This window comes from Centrocercus urophasianus, unplaced genomic scaffold, assembly GCF_019232065.1.
Source record: "Centrocercus urophasianus isolate 14NV4802_14NV808 unplaced genomic scaffold, USGS_Curo_1.0 seq_16, whole genome shotgun sequence".
NCBI classification, from domain to species: domain Eukaryota; kingdom Metazoa; phylum Chordata; class Aves; order Galliformes; family Phasianidae; genus Centrocercus; species Centrocercus urophasianus.
In genome coordinates this window covers 38388547-38409709 of record NW_024884711.1, presented here as the reverse complement: position 1 = coordinate 38409709, position 21163 = coordinate 38388547, and the positions used below count along the sequence as shown (strand labels likewise).

General features: G+C 38.0%; 1 protein-coding gene across 1 annotated transcript in view; it reads right to left on the bottom strand.

Moving 5' to 3' along the window:
* Nucleotides 1–1071: 1071 nt before the first annotated feature.
* VIPR2 (vasoactive intestinal peptide receptor 2) overlaps nt 1072–21163 on the bottom strand; it is a 51398-nt gene continuing 31306 nt past the window's right edge. The window contains exons 7-13 of the mRNA XM_042817204.1: nt 18146–18296; nt 17214–17274; nt 15844–15913; nt 11446–11537; nt 8676–8805; nt 8553–8594; nt 1072–7257 (exon numbers count right to left, since the gene is read on the bottom strand). Of these exons, the coding sequence (XP_042673138.1) occupies nt 7087–7257; nt 8553–8594; nt 8676–8805; nt 11446–11537; nt 15844–15913; nt 17214–17274; nt 18146–18296 (717 nt within the window). The 3' untranslated portion in view covers nt 1072–7086. The remainder of the gene's footprint in view (nt 7258–8552; nt 8595–8675; nt 8806–11445; nt 11538–15843; nt 15914–17213; nt 17275–18145; nt 18297–21163) is intronic.

Sequence of the window (21163 nt, the reverse complement as noted above, 5' to 3'; positions counted from 1 at the left end):
ATTAAGTCACAAATAATGTGTGAGAAACACGGCATATGTTCAGGTTAAGGGGCAGTGGCACTGCAGGGCTTACTCACCCCAGCACAGGGACGTGGCTTTTCTTGCTGTAGCCCTTTCAGATCCCAGTGCGCTGGGACAGGATGGGCTTTCCCAGAAGCAGCATCCCTGCTCAGACTGGATTTCTGGCTTTGCAATCACCCCAAAATGGGATTTATAAATAGAAGGCTGAACTGAGATGTTTAAAGTTAGATAAAAGAAAATTGGGCCTACATAATAAAGTCAGTATTACCTCTGTCTTTCAAGCTGGGGTCATCTCATCTTCAGGGCATCAGGCAAGTAACCAGAGCTACAGACCGTGCCAGGTACATGCTGGGCTTCCAAAGGATTTTTTTAACTCATTAACAATATATTAGTTCCACATGTTACAAGTCAGAACGGTCCTTCCAAGTATCTAGACTTATTAATTTCTGTCCTGTGGTCACAGGACAAGGTATAATGGTTTTATAGGCAAAATCATTAAAATGGTTCTTCAAAGATGATGTGTATGTGAAGGAAGCAATATTTTTTGTCATGTTCTTCTTGAGTAAGACCAAGTTAATTGTTCTCTAGCAGAGACAATATGGTTGGGATACTTCTCTGAATGTCAGAAGCTGGAATCAGCAAGAACGACTTAATTGTCTAACTCACCAACTGCCTAATATACAACCGTTCTTTAAACACAATTTTCTATAGTATTTAGATTATATTTCAATTTTCTTCTCATGAATACAGTTCTGCATAACAAAATATTTCCCTGTAGTCAGGATCCATTATTAATTACATTGTTATAAACTTGCCTGTTGATTCATTCAATTATTGCAAAGCATTTTTCATATCCTACAGAGATAACACCTTGGGCTTTTTCTGCCTAATTAGGAGCAGGTGAAGAACGTAAGTAGGGAACCAGGGATGAGCCGGTGGGTGTTGCTAAATGAAGCCTTTCAGAACAGAGAATCTCACAGCTCAATAGACTTGTATCGAAAAGCAGTCCCAATTACAAAACCACTAGCTTAGAAATGAAGGACTTCAACATAGAGCTTGACACTGATTTTATTTTCCAAAGCTAATATTAATATTTAATTGCATAACCCAGGGCATTGACTGTATTTTGTAACATATATCTAGAAAAATCTTTATTTTGACTGTTAAAAATATATAGCTAGTTTGATTCAATATATATTTACTTATTAAATGCTTTGATACAGTATTTCAACTTAAACTTCATGTCAAATAGATCACTATATATCCCAGCCTATGTTATTAGGAAAAGATGAAAATATTCCAATGCAGTCAGTTATAAATACTATTATGTTCTATTATAAAGAATTTTTATTTTCTTTGGTTGGACATGTAGGGACCTTCCCATTAACACAATAGCACGTGCAGCACAGGAGTTTGCCCTGAAAGCCAGGATTTCCCCATTAAGTTACTGCCCAAACACTACTAAAAGCACAGCATTGTGGGGAGCTATACACAGACTATGCCTTTATGCAGCAACCTGCAGCTTTGGGCTCAGGCTGCTGCCTTTCCTGAGCAAAAGTTGGGCTTGATTCCTCCCCAGCATAGTTGAATGCAAAGGGGTTCAGACTGATACGCTGACCACAGTACCAGTGAGCTGGGAAAGGATGAGAGCTCAGCCCCCTCAAGGGTCAGAAGACCCCTCCTGCTGACGGTAACTGCTGTGATGCCACAGATAAGCAGACTCCCTGGACCATGAGGCAAAACAGCTATCATTTGTCCCATATACCCCTGTGGGGTGTTTTTGCCTGCTGAGCTCCATGCTTTGTTGGGGTGGCTGTTATGCAAGCTCACCTCTTTCACTGGCACCGAGTCCTGCTCCTGCTTCGTCCCTCTCCACGAGTCAGTCCCATGGCAGGGGCAGCCTTGGCTTTTCATTTCCTGCAGTAAGGTTCAGTTTCACTCCTACTGCTGAGGAACCTCTAGCTGCCAAGGCCAGAGAACCATTTCTAGTTTTAAGATCTAGTTTCTGAGTGCACTTGGTTTTCTAAAGAATACACGCTGTAGATGTATAATAGATTCTTCCCTTAAGGAGATAAGATATATAGTATTCCCTCTACATAATCTTTATTTTTGTTGTAGGTCTGTTATGTGGTGCTTCTCAAAGACACCTAGACAACACAATTAAGCAAGATGTAGCAATTTGGAAAATAGCTGCCAGCCACACAGGTATTGACATATAGAAGTTCTGTGCAAAATCTTTAAAATTTTTATTCTGACTCCTCTTCAGTTCATCATGGTGTTATTATTAATTACTATTATCACTGATAGCATAAAGATGTAAACGCTTGATTGATCACAGCTTTATATACAACATCACAGAGAAGGCTGTTAGGTATGTGACACTGAAAACAAGAAAGTAAAACCAGAGGAAATGTATAGTGAATTAAAGTATGAAAAGGAAATCTATTTACATGCATTAATCTATACATTATCATATTCTGTACATTTTGTAAAAAATAATCACATTCATTTACATCATCGTTAATTATTACTGTACTCAACAGATAAAAAGTTATAAAGACAAGAAAAGAGAATTTCAAAGCAATACTCATACTAATGCTCCAGGAAAGGGGAGGGGGGAAAGCTGCAGGTTGAGAAATTTACTTCAGTGCTTTGGAGAACAAAGGATTTGGGGACTTTTCAGCCACTGTTTTAGCTGACAGCGGAAATGGTCTGAACATACTGTCATCATTAGCCAGGTTAAACACAGAATCATATCAAAAAATGCTTTTTTTAAGTAGCTGACACACTGGTTTACTGATATGTGTTGATATACTCTTATAATATAGATGTCAGAAATTACAGTTTCAGTACTCTTCATTTGAGCAGAACAGTACTGCTCAATACTACCTGCTGCTATTTGGTTATGTCACAGTGTAGTACTGGCAGCCCACAGCTTATCTAGGCACTCATGGCAATGTGAAGGAACTTTTGCTTGTAAAAGTATTTCCTGTATTACTCTGCACAGACAGCAACCCTAACACACAAATTAGCTTTCTCTACAGGCTACTTTCTGGTTGTACTTTTTTATCAGACATATTTAATGTTTAATTTTCATTAAAATTGTCTAAAAAAAAAAAACAAAAAAACCCTGCAGTAATGAGTTTGGGCTTTATGCACAATCACTTTGCTGAAATGGACAAATTCAGTACCAACAGGGTAAGTTTTTTAGCACTCACAAGAACAGGAGACAAATAATAGCAATGACTCATGCTTGGTGTGTGAGGTGTGTGCACTCGGCAATGACTTATTTCACACGCCGTCAGGCAGACTGCACAGTTTGCTGAGGCACTCAGCTTTCCCCTTCATCATGTTAAAGGCAGAGGGAAACCTGTCTGGGGTGTGTCAGGATGTCAAGTGCTACACAATGGGGCAAGCTGCCTCTGACTTGGCTTTAGAAGGCTTTTTAAACTGTCACTTTTTGTGGCTAGCAAGTTATTAACACTACAGTACAGTCCCAGCACGTGCTTAAACTGGGTAGTTCCTCAGGTGCTACATGCAGCACACATCACCACTTTGGTGCAGTCTGTTGGGCCCTAGTGCACTCCAGCATGGTATTCATGGAGAAGCTACTTAAACACGTCAAACACAGCATTTCATGGAAACCAGCACTGCTCTCAGTGGCCAGTTGTATTATCATTTCATGTCATTAATCAGCTCCTGGTCAGCAGCTGAAATGACTGCACAGATAACGGAATGGCCATGTCAACTCTGAGTGGGAGTGAGAAATGTGGTCAATGCTCTACGCCTTCCTGAAGGGATACACTGCAATGTTCCATCTTCTGTGAATGAAAATATCCTAAATTTGAATGAGGCACAGAAGAGAAACAGGAAAATTCATTTGAGAAAATGCTCAGAGTTGTACTTAGAGTTTTAGAGATCTGACATTTTTAGTTTCTCAGGAAATTAAGATGGTTTTTAAGTGTGATTCAAAAGATTTCACTTAAAGAAAATTTCTCATAGCCACGAGCACTTTGTTTTATTGTATGACCCATCTAAAAATATAAAAAGGCAAACACCTAAAAAAAAAACTGCTGAAAGTTGATCCCAGGCAAATCAGTATCGGTCATGAGGCTGTTGGGTTTATCGTGGAGGGCAGTCAACCACAGGGACATCCCACTGAATGGACTAGGTAGGGATCCTTCATTGCCTTCATGTGAGCATTTATGGGAGGATAAGTTTTGTCAATCAGCTTACGTGGCTTAAAAGAGAGTATTTAGTTATTTGTTGGCAACACAACTGAACAGACTCTTCTGGAGAAGAGAATTGCAGACATAGGGTGAGAAATCTTAAGTTTCTGTTCATTTCGTTTGTATTCTATTCTACTGCGCCCTAACCTACCCTCAGCTCATTTTATAGTAAATACAGGAAAAAAAAAACATGATTCAGTTTATGTGCCCTAGATGCACAGCAGAACATGGGATGAATCGTCTACAACTAGCACCTACTTCTTTATGGCCAATACGGAAGGCACTTAAAACGAGTCTTTAGCTGAAGAACAGGCATTTGGCTTTTGAGGGATAAATAAGGGTAGATAAATTTCACCTAAAGTTATCAAGAGCCTAGCTAAAATCATCATCTCTGAAGAGGAAAATGTAAGTTAACTTTATATAGTTAGATTCTGATCACCATCGGCAACTAGAAAGTAATTTGTCCATGTGTCCCTCAGGCATCAGCAGCAGGTAATGTGGCAAAAATCACTCAATGAATGGCGTTGCCTATCTGGCTCCAAGGCAATAAAGCACAGCCACTGAGTACAGTACAAGAGAGAATCTTGTCAGCATTCTTGTTTAGTTAACATGGTGTGCTACTGGCTTTTCAGTGGGAATACAATCCAGCAGGTTTCCTGCTTTGAAGCCTTTATGACTCAGTTTGGATCCTGATGCAACCAAAGTGAGAAAGGCAGTAAAGGAATGAAGAGGAGGAGAGCTAAGTCACAAGGCTACATGGGCAGAGCACACCTGCATTGCTTCATCCACCTCCTCCCCTGAAGCTGCTAAGACTGAATACAAACTACATTCAGGGATGACAGAGTCAAATGTTTTCTTGCATTGTCCTTTTGGCTCTGAAGAGTCACCAGCAGGACCATTTGACTCCACAGCTGTGTAAAATCTAATGCAAGACAAAGCTATTTCAGTGCACTGTAGGGATGTGAAACATTGAGCAAGTACTAGATTCGTCAAACTGATTTTCAGTTTTTGAATACATTTTAGCATACTGTGCACTTTTGTGTGAAAAGGCAGATGGAAGTCAAGTTCCACGCTCATGGAATGATGCTCAAAATTTGTATAAAGTTATTTGGATGTGGGAATTTTCTGGAAGTAGAAATAAGTAAGAACAGTGCCCTCTGGGTCTTTACAGACATGAAAATGGTTGCATAAAGCACAGTGAGGGTTGCTGTCATGCAACACTGATGAGTGCTGCCCATGGGGCAGTCTTGGGACATTCCTGTCTTTGATCTGACAGAACTATGTATCACTCCAGGGTAATTCCATTACAATACATTGTGTTTGACCAATAAATAGCTAAATTAAATCAGAAGAAGAGGTGTACAGGCACTCTGATGACTGCCAACAGTATTCCCACTAATATTTCCAGGAGTGTACATGAAAGCCTGCCAAGACATGCCCTTGCCACTATTCTTCCCTTTCCCTGGCAATATTACTGACCTTGTTTTCTGCTGGCTTAATATGATCGATCATCTGACATATCAGGGCAATTGCTGTTATGACTCAACAACACTCATGCAAAACGTGTCATTTACAGTGGACGTGGTTAAACATAACATGAGAAATAAGCATCACTGGGTTTATTTCTTTTAAAACCGCAAATGTTCCATGTGTATTTATAAGAACTTGTCAGATCTTTTTTTTTTACAAAGTGGCTGCACAGGAGGCTTGGTGTTGCTGAGAATTCCTTCTATTTATGCCTTTTATGGTCATTTTTAGGGATTGCATTTAATTTTTCTTTTTTTTTTTTTTTGAATCATGGCCACAACTGAATTTTAAATCAGCTCAGATAGATACAGAGTAGAATCAATCTAGGAGAACTTATATTATTTCTTAAATGGGCGTTCTAACGTTATTGCAGTATTTTTTGTTTCAGCTGCCAAGTATGTAGTTCTAGAGATACAATTCAATGAAAATATTAAATAAAAATGATATTTTCAATGGGTAACGCTCTCCAAGGCTGTTTATCTTATGATAGACTGCTCTAACAATAAAGCACCTCTTCAGAAAATTGTTTAATAAAATATCAACACAAATCTCTTTGATTTTAAACAGAAAAGTACAACTGGTGATTAGAACGGCACTACTGGCAAATGCTGATGTTTTAATCAAAACAATTACAAAAGCCTTGGACTGCAAAGGCACCAAAACATAAAAAACCATACACTTTCAAAGGGGACAACAGGATAGGAATCACATTGTAGAAATTAGCCTTAGCAATTCATATGATTAGCTAATAAGCCTTACTTCTTTTTTTTTTCCTCTCTGTGAAAAGTTAATCATTTCCTGGATTAGCACACTAAGCTCCCAATGTGGTTAATTATAACCTCACATTTCTTTATTTTTCATTTGTTTTCCATAATTAGGAATGAATTTCCTAATCCTTCAGGAAAGAAGTATTACCTATAAATATAGTTTAAGAATTTTTTCTGCTTCCCGTCATAACCTTTTCATCAGGTAACAAAGCAGCCTACATTAAATGGGATCCCACATATCTGTTTCACAGACAGGCTGGAGGCAAAAGGGACCTTCATAGTAAATGAGTTTTTGAATAGTTATGGCTAATACATTGCAAGATAACATAAAAACTAGTATGAATGGCACTAAAGAACAGAACAGAAAGCATCCATGGGGCAGGTGTCTTTGTTATTACCTGGTTGACTGCACAAATCAATTTCCCAAGTACCAACATATAGAAAAGCCAAGCAATAAACTGTACATTTTTAAAAATACCACATCAAGCTGCATATAACAAATGTATCCCACAGTTTTTGCACGTTTTGGGAACCTAACTGACTTATATCATGGTGGTCTCTGTCTGCATGAATGACTGAGCCCTTGAATTCCGATGGAGCTGAGAAACACTTTCTGATCCATTTCGAGAAATGGAGCTGTGCAGTCTGTAGTCTCTGCCAGCTGTCTGCTTCCAGCACAAACTCCGCCATTTTCTTTTCAGCTCTCCTTGTACCTGTGTTAAAAAGAAAATGCACAGAATGAAAACATTCTTTTTATCTGAGAAACTTTTCCACATTTACTGGCTACTAAGTGGGACTTCTGGGAACAAATTCTAACCAGTTTTCACAAAACTGAGGTGAAAACTGCACCTGCAGTTGTTTGTGAAGAGAAACCCCACAGCCACTTTTAAATTCAGATTTGTATCACTTGTGTTGCCACAAGTGGCTTTTATTAAAATAGTCACTAGTATTAATCACTTGTACTTAATGAAGTGATTAGCCTCAAATCAGTCATCTTACGAATATCAAAGACCAGAACAACAGTAGACTAGAATGTCAGTTCCCACTGCAAGCGTCTTCTTCAGACAGATTCCTCCTGACACACACTGAATGCTATTTAACAAATATCACACCTTAAAAAGTAGCTGACGTGCTAACATCATACCCTAAATACTTACTAAATTCTGTTCCAAGTTTTGCATGACTTTCTGAGCTTGCTGCACCTCACTTGGACAGTTCACGTAACTTGTACCAGGGTCAGAATCAGATCACAGTAAGTAAAGATGCACTGCCATTTGCAAGGAATTAGATTTCAAAAGGCTCTTAGCTCTTCACCCAAATACACTGATAGACCTGATCCAGGTCTATAAATATCTAAGGTGTGGGGGGCAGAATGGCGAGGCCAGACTGTTTTCAGTGGTGAGTGGAGACAGGACAAGGGGAAACGGCCGGAAACTGCAGCATAGGAAGTTCTGCACAAATGTGCGCAAGAACTTCTTTACAGTGAGGTGATGGAGCACTGGAACAGGCTGCCCAGGGAGGTGGTGGAGTCTCCTTCTCTGGAGATGTTCAAGACCTGCCTGGATGCCGACCTGTGCGACCTGCTGGAGGGAGCCTGCTTTGGCAGGGGGTTGGACTCGATGATCTCTGGAGGTCCCTTCCAACCCCTACAATTCTGTGATTCTGTGATTCTGTGATTTATCCTGCTGCACAGAAATGTGTATATTCTATAAGCAGGAATGCAAACATTTTCTAAAACAGCTACATGTTACATAGAGTGAAATTATAGAGGTGCTTATTTATACATTTACTGAAAACAGCAATTTTTATAATATATATAAATATATATTATAATATATATTATAATATATATTATAATAATATAATAATATATATTATATTATAATAATATATATTATAATATATATTATAATAATATAATAATATATTATTATATTATTATAATATAATAATATATATATTATAATATATATTATAATAATAGCTTCGATACACAAACAAGACTTACCTCACTGTTCAAAAAACAATACAGGACTGCAACAATCAATCCCTAGAAACAGAAAATGCTCATTACTTGGTATGCAGCACTAATCTAAGTCAATAAAACTTGAATAAAAACTTGAAAATTTACCTGAAAAGATCCCAAACACAACTCAAAAATTATTTTGTAATTGTTGGAACTGCGGTCAGGAAACAGAGCAAACACTGTGTAGTGAACTCCAAATAATGGAATAAGCAACAACGTGGATTTTGCAAGTCTCCTGGATAGATGAAGCAGAAAAAGCCATAGTTTAATGATAAGCTCTTGCTTTACTAAGGTAAGAATCTAATGCAATTTCATTTAGATAAACCTTGTATTAATTGCATTTTATGAATAGTAAAAGGAGACATTTAATAAAAACTGTTTACCTTTCAAGCTTGCTGTAAGATTATCCTCACAGTAACCTTTGTAAATTAATGTGTGCAGCTCTACTTGATCTGGCTGACCCTGTGCTCTTCCAAAATCTGATGAAGGCTCCAGGGTCCCTCTAAATCAAAAGACATTTTTTCCACTGACCTCTGGACAACGGTAGGACGTAGGACCTGTCCTCTGCTGTGCCTCTTTGACAAGTTCCCAGTTTTGTGACTCTTTACAAGTTCCCAGCCTATCTCACAAGAGGCTATCAGGCCACTCAGGGCGTTTTTTACATAGCATGAATCATAGAGTCACTCAGGTTTGAAAAGACCTTAAAGATCATCAAGGCCATCCACAGCCTAACCATACTTCCCTAACTCTAACAACTAAATCACGTCCCTGAGCACCACCATGAATTGTTGAGAATGGGGAGGAATATTGACTTCCTGCAAAACTTTACAGTTCTTGTGTAAAGGTGAATTCTATGTCTTAAATTAGTATTTTCAGGTTCATTTCTTTTAAATTGCCACCTGTAAGGATGCTCGTACAATTTCTCTGCAAAGTAGGCAAGGAAATGCAATCCAGAATAAACTCAGCTGTGATGTTTAGATCAGAAATTTCAGATTTACCCCCAAATTCACTACTATAATGATAGTATGAAATATATACCATGAGAAATTTCATTTCATGTTATAAATTACGTAGTGCAATTTATCACAAGACACTACTGAAGTTAAGAATGTCAACTTTTCATTATTAAGCAGGACAGTTTTGACAAACTGCCTCTGAAACCAGTGAAATGATGAATTGTTAATTATCCCTTATCTGTCACCCATTTCACTCTAACGACATCACTTTTATGTATTATGGAGGACCAGCCATGCATGATTATGGATGTCTGCTATCAGGTAAAATTCAAGAAGTTGTAATGTTGAGTACCGTAATTCATCACTCTCTTGGTGAATCTAACTGGATTCAACAATGAAAGGAAGCTGCTGTGATTTCCCTACTTTATTAGAATAGTCGATGTATTACAAGCAGTTTTATTTTTTCTGTGTCAGTCTTCAAGGCCTTCCTTCACTCATAGTGTCCCAGAGGCTACATCTGTTTATGTGGAAATAATCAGTTCTGACAGCAGAATTTCTCGAGAATAGTAAAAACCTCATACTTAAAAGTGATATCAGTAACTGTTAGCAACAGGGTTTCTCTGGCAGAAGAAATTAATTTACAACTGAAGGAGACGATGAGGGCAGCAAATTTCTGGTTTCCCAAGTGAAGTGGAAAACTGATTTTATTTCAACTTAACCTTTCCTACTGCAAAAGTAAAATGAGCATCAAAAAGGATGAAACCAGGTAAAGATGGGACACAGGAAGGGAAGAAAAATTATGATTCAAAATGGGTAGCATTTGTTTTATACTCATACTTTCACTCCATTCCTGTAGCAATATTTTGTCCAGCTGATAATACTTTCTGTTTTAGTGAAGAAAAGACACAGAAAATTCTGCACTGTATTTTAGAAAGCACATTTGCATTTTGAAAAATGAGCCTTCCAAACCTTTAATTTGATCTGGAGAAACAGTATTTCTTGAGATGGTTAACCTGCTGTTCCCATGAGTATCTGCTAAAGACTACCCAGTCCAAACTTAAGCAGGCAATCAATTGCTAAAAGCAAAGAATTCACATGGCTGAACAATGAAGGACAAGGTTGCTGTTCCAGAACTAATAACATGCAGTAAACTATGGAAAATGATGGGACAGACAGGAAGGGAATGCTTTGTTTTCATGAAAATGCATAAATCACAGGGAAACAAAATGTTCTCTTGTAAGAAACATGCAGATTTCCTGCCTGTATAAATATATATATGTATATATACATATAGATTTCCTGCCATATATACTTGTGTATGTCAGTGTGCTACATAATACTGTGGTGACTGTGTAATTTCATCTAGGTTGATTTAGTTCTCTCACGTATTCAATTAATTCAATAACACAAAAACAAAAAGGAACTGAGTAGTTCTATGCAGCACATTATATTTCCTCCTAACAACTTATGGAAACAATTTCTTTCCTACTTGCTCTTAAAATATATTAAAATATTAAAACAAAAATGTTTTGTAAATGAAAAAAGAAGTTTTCAAATAGGTTGAAGCCATACATTTTGCTATTTTTATGTCGAAATGAAATACCTGTACATTAAAAGAAAAATACTATTTCTCATAATACGCATAAGCATATTCTTTCATGGAATTAAGCTCAAATTCAAGAGCAGTTTGTTGGTCTTTATGAAATTGTCTGTTTTTTGTTGAATTTGGTGTTCGAAAAAATTATGTTAATCTCTGCTTAAACATGATGTTACAACCTTTATTTAATCGCCTAAAATTAGGAGCTTTTGAATTAAATGTAATTATACTGTCACAGCAACCACTAGTAGCAGGTTTCAGCCCAGTAAATCTTACAGAGATTAGTTAAATTCTATATATAAAACCTAAAAATATGACTCACTTGTACTGTGACTGGTCATTCCCTCCAACATCTGGTGATCTTAACTTCTGGAGTAAAATTCTTATAATACTGATGAAAAGTATAAAATTCACCTGCAAAGAAAACAAATACAATGGTGATTTCAGACTTCTCCATTCAAGATGCAGCACCAAGAAATGCTTATCAAATCAGAGTAATCAACTCAGCAGTCAGCACTGTGTACCTCCTGCCAGAACATGTTTAGCTCTACACAGTTAAATCTATTGTTTGTCTCTTATGTCCAGTGCACCTCTACATGGCTACTACTCTTTGTCTGGACAAGCCTTTGAATGTCCCACTTGTCAGCAACGCTCTGCATCTGAAATCTCAACTGAAGACAGTTTTTTTGGCAGGATGGGACACTGGATAGGATCCAGTGCAATCAATGATTGTCCTGAATTGTTGTTTGGATCCATGATTGGAAGCAAAAGGACAATCTAAGTCCTGTTTACAATTTTGATCCTCCCTTGCCTCTCATCTTCACATTATTTTCTGTCTGGATAGGGAGAATAGAAGATTGCTGAATGGGCAATCTGTTCACTTCCATCAAGCATGGAGAGTTACCTGTCTGCCCTGGGTACTGATGAATACATTATGACTGAAGAAATCAGACTCTTGCAGTATAACATTTTATCCTGGTAACAGCATTCTAGAATAGAACACTAGGACTACCTCATTTCATGGAAGGAGAATGGAAGCACTTGGATAAAAAAAAGTTATCATCAGACCTTGACCAGTCTAGAACATCCAAGACTAACACTCAGCAGGACTATGAATCTCACTCATAGTTTCTTCATTGGCTTCTGGTATCTTGCATTCCCTAGCTGTTCTGTTCCTGGATATTCTGGCACATTAGAAAACACAGGCCTTTAATGAAGTAAACACATATTTTTCATGCACGATGAGTTTGAAGTTTGACTTGATTAATTCTGTAAAAGTAATAGGTAGCAGACAGTATTCTTGCTGATCCAATCTATGGAATTAAATACCACAGTATAGCTTACAGACCGAAGGATACACATTAAGTACACATATGTGCAGTGGAGCTATTATTTGTGAACAAGGAGAAAGCCTCCACTTCCTCGTATATTTGCTATCCACAAAACAGGAGAAAATAGGAAAACTATTTACATTTGCACAAAAGCAGAACTACTTCTTTTTCTTGACAGACCTCATTAATTTCTACCACAACAGAATAAACTGTCATCCTTTTGGTTCCCGAGGTATCAAATCATCTGCAAAACTACAAAAAGGTGACTTTTTTCTTGCCTGTCATACACATATCACCTTTAAGTCTGTTTTCAAATGTGTCACTTTCACTCTGTAAGCATAATCTCGGATTAATGAAAAACATGCATTCTTGTTTGGGGTTTGTAACATTCCTTGACGCTGCTGAGTTTGTAAACCCAGTCAGAGGGAACAAAGTGTCCTCCGCAGGTCCCTGCCAGCCTTAACCATTTTGAGATTCAACAAAAATCCTTTGAGTGTGATGTCTTTATACAGGATACAATTTGTACATTGCTGAATGAAAATCTAAGAACAGTAAAATGACAATATAATATGATTGCAGACCAACTGTAAGACAAAAACAACTGATGCCTCTTTACTAGAGTAATAGCAAGATGTTGCTGATACCCTTTGTTACTGGCTGACTTGCTGTCAGTTTTTGAGTCTACACACATTGCCTGAGCGATCATTTAAACTGCCTTCATGTTACTTCTTTCTGCTATTTAGTTTGCTACACTAGTTGCCATATGAGATAACATGATGAATGATTTTCATCTGCTTTGTAGTTAAAAGAAGTACAGCTTCCACATGAAAAGTGCTCTTTCTTGAACAAAAGGAGTTCACTACAGTGAAAGTATGAAGAAGGCAGCTGTGGAAGCAATTTGCCAAATGCGTGGTACTTCAAATTATCTGTCTGGAATAGGAATCACTAATTAAACAACTCTGAAATGTGTACAGCATCAAGTATGGCAACCTGCCAGTTAACTTTTTTAAAGCCAAAATTGTCAGGAGGCGATGCCAGAGAAGGCTTCTGACATAATGCATTAATTGCAGCTATTCCCCCTTAGGGAAGTGACTTCAGAACTTGCTTTCACAAAGCTATTTAGTTCTGGATAATGAGAATATAGGTAATATAACCTCTGACCAGTGAAATGTGTTTGGATGTAGCACAGAAATCAATGGAAAACAGTGAAGATTTTCAGTATCATCTGTCATCTGTGCTTTTCCTCCATGCTATCATGTAAGACAATCAATAACAGTTTTGAACTCTGGTGTTTTACTATCCTTTATTTTACCAAAATCCAGCTTCTTTCAGAATCTTCCTGTACCCATCTCACTAATTACACGTCTTTGTCCTTCCTAACGCTGAAATCGTTTGTTACTGCTGATCATCCTTTTAGTCATTCTAAGTTTTACAGTCCTCAAGAACAGACTGAAGACTCTGTGTGAGTACGATGCAGGAAGTCATACCTTCAATTCAGAAATGCCACAACTTTCACAACCCCTTTTCAAAGGATTTGTAGTGATCTACTTTCACTGATGAATGGCAGGCAGCCCTGAACTCATTATTCAAAGACTTGTGGCTTCAGTTTTACTTTTTCTTGAAGGTAAATGGAAATACATATGTATGTACACTGAAAATGCTTTTCCATGAATGCAGTATTTTTATGCATCAGTGACCAATTTTACATGGCATTTCATTAGCTACTTTTACTCCATGCATGCACTCTGTACAGCAGTAAACTTGAATGGCGTTCTAGATGCCACAGTGGCTGTGATGACTGTGGGCTGATGCTCCAACAATATGTGTTACTTATCTGTCAAGAAAGGGTGAGTATCACTGCCTTGAATAGCTGCCTGTACTTCTGAAATCTCCTTTCACAGCTCCTCAAATGCAAAATGAACAAACTGCTAGAGAATCACACAAAGAATCACACAAAGAAGAATCACTTGTTCATCTTTAGTTGCTCTCATCCCTAAAACATGCTGCCTCAGACAAGAGACATCTCTAGAAGGTAACAGTGGATTCCAAATGTGCACGCCTGGCAAGCCAGAAAAGATCAACAAAATGCCTCTATATGGCTTACAGTCCCACTTACCATGCAAGCAACTGAACCAGTAAAAAACGAGCATAGCTGTTCCTTTGCCTTCATGATTCTGGTCCATATGTTACAATAAATTGGACTTTTACTCACTAACCAACCAATACTCCACTTTCTTACCTCCCAATACATTTCCTACTCTATGCTAAGATTCAGCTGGAATTCAAGTCTGCCAGTGAACACCTAGGTAACTTTCATCTCCTCACCTAGGACTTCTTTGGAGAAGTACTGCTATCTGACACATGAAGTCTCAGCTCAGACAGCTGTTTAAACAGAATCTCAATAGGCTCCATAGGACCTCCATAGGCTTTTTCACGTTTCTGGAAATACCAAGTGGTTTGTTTTGCTTTCATTTTTCAGTGTATTTTGTTTACTCTGGACCATCTCCCATTCTCCTGCTCACCTGAGGTACATATTCTTCCTGTTGTAGCCCTGTTGCACATCTATTTCTTTGTATACTAGAAGATTTTTTGGAGCCCTTGCTTCATCTCATTCCACACTACACTGCTTACTCTTTAAACACTACAGAAATGATAGCAAGTTTTCTCAAAATGATTTTCAGCAGGCACAAACTGAAAGGAAAGCCCAAATGTCAATTCTGGGCTAATTTAGGCTTTTGGGATTTTGTATAATCTAACAATGACCTACCTTCTCTGACTAAAATTTCAAAACTAAAGCACGTGTATCTGAAAGGAATTAATTTTCCCTGTGACTATTTTCAGAAATTGACATAAACAATAAATTATAATGCACAAATTTAATTACACAGTCATCACAATGAACAGGAATTTTATTATGCTACTCCAGTAATTCTAATGAGCTCCACATAAAGCCCCACGAAGCATTCTCAAACAGTATTCTTTTGCATTAGGCTCCCCATTAAAGAAAGATATACACAGCTATATTTTTTTATGGCTGCAATAATATTAGATTCTCAGTTGCAGAGCTATCTATTTACAAGCAAAATCAAATCTTCAATTCATTGAAAAGCATAATTAGATTTTTGCTTCCCCCAGGCTCATAAGGAGGAGGGATGTTAAAGAAAGAACGAAACACAAATAAAAGCAACTATTCATTTAATAGGAGACAGATAAATTTTGAAGGCAACAAATCTTAATGTGCTCAGTATCTTATGTTATGTCTTCGACCGTGAATTTCTTCTCATTAAAACAGAATTCTTGCTTGTCTGTAACTAGCAGCAAAGAATAATGGCTACATGCACTGCACAGTGCTGAACTGATATATAATTCATGCTTTAAAGTTTACTTACTATAATAGAAATTAAAATTGGTATTCGTATAACCCACCAAGGACCACCATGCTCATTTGTATCCCAGCAACTATAAAAAAAAGAGGGAAAATTGTGTTGACACTAATACCATCTGGCAAGCAAGATCTATGAAGAGAAGTGTTTGCTATATGCAAGCCCAAGAACATTAAAATCACAAATCCTAGAATTTGGAATTTAATCTTTTTCTGCTTTTTATTTTTGTTTCTCTGTTTTCAATACATACATTCAAATGAGCTCGAATACTAGGCACCAGACCATAACATTAGAAGTTGTGGAAGATGATGACCTTTAGGAAAACCACGTTAAGATTCACTTTGTGACAGGATACTTTTGCAGCAGGCACTCAACAACAGCCTCTAGGTAGCAGGAAGATCTAACACAACTGACAGCTACAATTTAAATGTCATCATTTCCCTGTGGGATATTTAGGTTATGGATGGCTAGAACTGGCTTAGGAAAATATGAGACTGAACCTGAAACTTTGTCTGAAAAACTGAAAAATTAATTTTCACTGTCAGCTGAGCAATTCTGGTATAAATACTCTGAGCATGAACACTCTGAAAGAGTAATTTTAAGCAACAGTAATACCCTACAAAGTTCCTCTGAGATAGTAATGATGAAGGAGAAAGGAGCTACCCTTCAGTTTACAAGTTGGAGGTCTTGCAAAGAAAGCAGAATTTATGCGCAGTGTGATTTTTCAGTTTAAAAGCAGTACTGAACAAAAAATATCAGCCAGATCCATGAAAGTGGAGTGCGATAACTGTTTGCCTCAGGTAACGGCTTTAAGTTGTAGCAGGGGAGGTTCAGCTTGGAAAAATTTCTTCTCAGAAGTGGTGAAGTATTGGAACAAGCTGCCCAACGAGGTGGTGGAGTCACTGTCCCTGGAGATTTTCCAGAAAAAGGTGGATGTCACATTGAGTGACACGGTTTAGTAGTACGGTGGTGATGGGCTGATGGTTGGACTAGATGATCTCAGTGGTCTTTCCAACCTTAAAGAGTCTATGATTCTTTGAAATTAGGATGCCCAGTACTGCATGGCAGCACACAATCCAAGGACCCCCACTGCTACTTTAAGTATTGTTCTGACCTTTGAATCAGACAGCTCTACACGCAGGTCTCAAAGGGTAACATCAATTATAACCTCTCTCTAACCACTCTTGCACTTTGCATTTCAAAGTAAACTGGCAGCATAAGCTGTGTTCTGAAGAGCTTCTGAACATCTAAATCTTTACTGAAATTTTGTCTCCTTCAGAAAAGCAAACTACTTTTGTATGACAACCACCACATACAAAACATGACTAGTAGTGGCACAGCTGTAGGCTTTAAGCTTTTCTCCCCAGCATACTTACCCAGTGTCCTCTAAAATAATCCGTGTCACTGTCCATGTAATAATGAATATGGTAGGAATTCCTGAAATTGAAGCAAAGAGAACAATCATCAGAAAGTTAGTTCAGACTAGTAGTAACCATTTATTTCCCAAATATTCAGCATATGCTAAACAGTTTAGTAAGGGTGTGAGACCCATCTGATGAGCTAGGAGGTAAGCTCACGTGTTACAAAGTCTGCAGAAAAGTGGTTACATTTCTTACATAGTTTTAATTGCTAATACACAAAGCAGAAGCCTTTCTTATGTGTCTTCCAAGTCGTCTGAGGGACCTGTAGGGACACAGATACAACTTAAGCGTTCCCAGTGTATTTGCAAGGACTACAATATAAAAATGAAGAGTAAGTCATTTCATAAGGATCCAACTCCATACACTGGCTTATTGTAACTTCCAAGCAATACCTAATGTTTTATGATCACTTACCAGTGGAAGTCCATACCTTACTGCACTTTCGGTAATCTACAGGAACATGTGTATTTAGAAACAGATGGAAAATACTATTGGGCTTTTGAAAAATGCACGTAGAACAGCACAGTCTGTGGCTGTGCAGCTATATTTTCTCTCTCCTCCCAAATATAGGACAGACTCACATCATCCTCTTCCTTGAGCAACTCCTGGCATTGTCAGGAGTGCAGACTGGCAGAGGTCAGAGCCAACTAAGAATAAGTTAGCACTGAGGGTTCTGAGGGATGAGCGTGGGGGCTCTGTGCTTATTCCCCCCACCATGCCAAAATGGCTGCACCTATGCTGATGAGCTGATGAGGGGAACTAAAATTCCCAAGGAGTCATGCCCATGCATCAGTCAACAGAAACTGTATCATTTCATCATTTCATGTGAGATACTGAACCTAATACACAGATTAAAATATTTAATTGGAAGGCGTTTGCGTTCTTACCCCATCCAATCAGCAGATAGACTGTGAAGTGTCTGTTGGGGGAGAATATTAACACAAGGAGGATGTGGAGGTAAAGTCCTTCAACCAATAGCCAGTAAAAGTTTGCCATAACACCGTACTGGAAAAACACTAGAATAGCTTTGCAGCCCACCTGAAATGTGAGAACAGGAGTCAGGGTTGTTGCAGGAAAGATGCTGTGTTATTCTGCTATTACGTGTTATGCATCTTAACTCTTTCCAGGAGAAGCATCTTATGTATGTTACTCCCAGATTCAGTAGATTTTTTTTGCCTGTATCATAATCATAGCAAATGCACTCAGAAATTTTGAAAATATCGTAATATAAATTCTGTAAAAGAAGGTGGTTATCAATAAATGCATACATTTTCAATAGTAAACGAATGGCTATTAGATTAAGTGATTGTTTACTAGGTGGCTAATAAATATATTCAAATTTCATCTGTCTTCCTAACACAGTAAAAGGTAATAATGAAATCGTTTTATGAGTTTTTAAAGGCTAAACTGGAAATGGAGTGAAAATTATAACTTTCTATGCTGAATCTTCTAAGCAGAAATAGAGGAAAAAGCTGAATGGATTTGTAAAAAATGTTTTCCATTTAGAAAATGTTATGGTTTCTTAATCAAAAAGACACATAAAATGAAGTCACAAAATACTTACAGTCTCTGTGCTAATCTTCAGAATTAATTTTCAGAGCTCTGCTCTGCTGATGTTTCACAGTGCTAGCTGCTGCTACTTCAGCCTTTCTCAGCAGGAATCTGGGATGTGTGAGTTGAACATCAAAACATTCCTGCTGAGACTGAGCTGAGAAATGTGATGATATGGCGAATGTAACAGACTAAACAAAATGGACTAAACAAAGCTTACAGCTTCTGTCTGCTTTACTTTTTTCCCTTTTCTTTGTACGTCCACAGCTTTTGTTAAAATTCCAAGTACATGACATACCTAGGCAGGTAATTTACTTATTTATTGGTTGATACCACTGTCTACACAAGTGTCTGTTATGTGACATACCCTAAGTTAACCTAGACTCCAGGTGCTGGTCCAGAACTTTTTAGTATCCATCAGCCCTACACGGTGTCCTGGATAACTCACTGCATCTTGAGTAACACTGCCTGCCTGTATACATTCAGAAATCTAAATAGAAGCACAAAGTCTTGAATTAATTTCACTTAACTCTAGATATAAGAGTAAGGTTTTTGATGTAAGACAAACACCTATTTGATACTTCTACAGCTCATGAAGAGAGACAGGCATGTCCAGAGAAAAGTCTTTGAACAGATGAGATAAGCTGCCCAGTCAGAAAGATAGAAGCCTTGAGAAACAGCTTAGTTCAGTGATCTTGTTTGGTAGAATCAATCTTACCTCTGGACTTTGTATCCATGGAAAGATTATAAACTGCAGATCAGTAATGGGTTAGAACATTTAACATGGAAAACATTACATATTTCAAAATGCAAGCTAAAATTTGCTTTGATGTTTACGGCTGCTCACAACCAAATTAGCAGTCAATGTCTAAAAATTTTCTCTCCTTAAAATGCCAATCCATATTTACCTGTGTAATTGTGTTCTTGACTTACGTACCAGAAACTTACAACAAAATACTTTCCCATCCTCCTGCAGCAAATCCTGTATTAGTCATCTTTTCAGATGCTGAACAATGAAAGCATCCATCACTAAAAGTCAGCCAAAATTATGCATCACAGAATGATAGAAAAACTTGAGTTGGAAGGGATTCCTAAGGATCATTGAGTCCAGTTCCTGTCTCCACACAGGAACCACCCAAAATTCAAACCATATGTCTGAGAGCATTCTCCAAACGCCCCCTGAATTACATATCAGTGTTACTCCGATCCAGGACCTAATTACACTGCATTTTGAATTGTTTGCCTTTAAATGTGCATGTGGAACTGCGGAACATCACACACGTGATGAATGTGAGTCAATGTAAGGCAAAACAGCCACAGCCATGTGGTATCAGATCATCCCACATGTAATACAAAAGAAATTATTCAGCAGTCCGCAAAAATGGACAAATTCCATCAGGAAAGTAAGAGGTTTTCCTACAAAGAGTAACTGGAGAATAGAAGAAATTGCAGAAAACAAAGAGCATTCCAGGGTCCACTGACCAATTTTTGAAGGACCTAACCTGATTACTCCTGTTAGTCTGCCTAACTACTTTTCCTAATTTCAGCCTGGATTGGCCCTACTAACCCAAAGCTGTTACATGTTCATTAGAAAGGACCCAGATTGCTAATTCATACATACAGCTTGGTAGTCACTGCTAAGATTTTACATTTTGGGGTAATGTGGATCCATCAGTATAAAAATACCTTCTTTCCATTTTATTTCTGCAAGCTTAAACTTTACCAAATTAATTCTGAAGGTATTCGGTTATATTTATAGTTCTTTTGCAGCACTTCTGGCTGAAACAAAGGAGGTAAAGAATGGGGAATAGTTAGCATTTTTGCAGTAGGACAATATATATTTCTAAACTTTGTGTATGAAAATGCAATAAACATATTAGATTGCGGTTTAACACAAGCAGCTAAGCATCACGCAGCTGTACAGGAGTTTCCCACTTTCCTCCTACCCCAGTTTGTTTTTTTTTGCTCAGCATGACAGCATAAGTTAAGGAATGTTCTTCTGACCAGGTGAAATCAGCTGTCCCAGGGATGTTCCCTCCATACCTCCTGCCCATACGCAGCCTACTGGTCTTGTGGGCTGGTTGCAGAGAGACAGCCCTGATGCTGTGTCAGCACTGCTCTGTTACAGCCAAAGCACTGGTGTGATATCAACACTATTCTAGCTACAGGTGCAAAGTATAGCACCTTGGGAGGGAAAGTTAAGTCTGCACCACCCAGACTTAGCACACTTGCCAAGAATTCAGGTAACAATGCTTCTGTCATATCCAGAAAATTGATAAAGACAACTCCTGCAAATATCTGTATCACTGACTCGTTTCATTCCTGGACCCCTGACAGAGCAGCTGGAACACTTT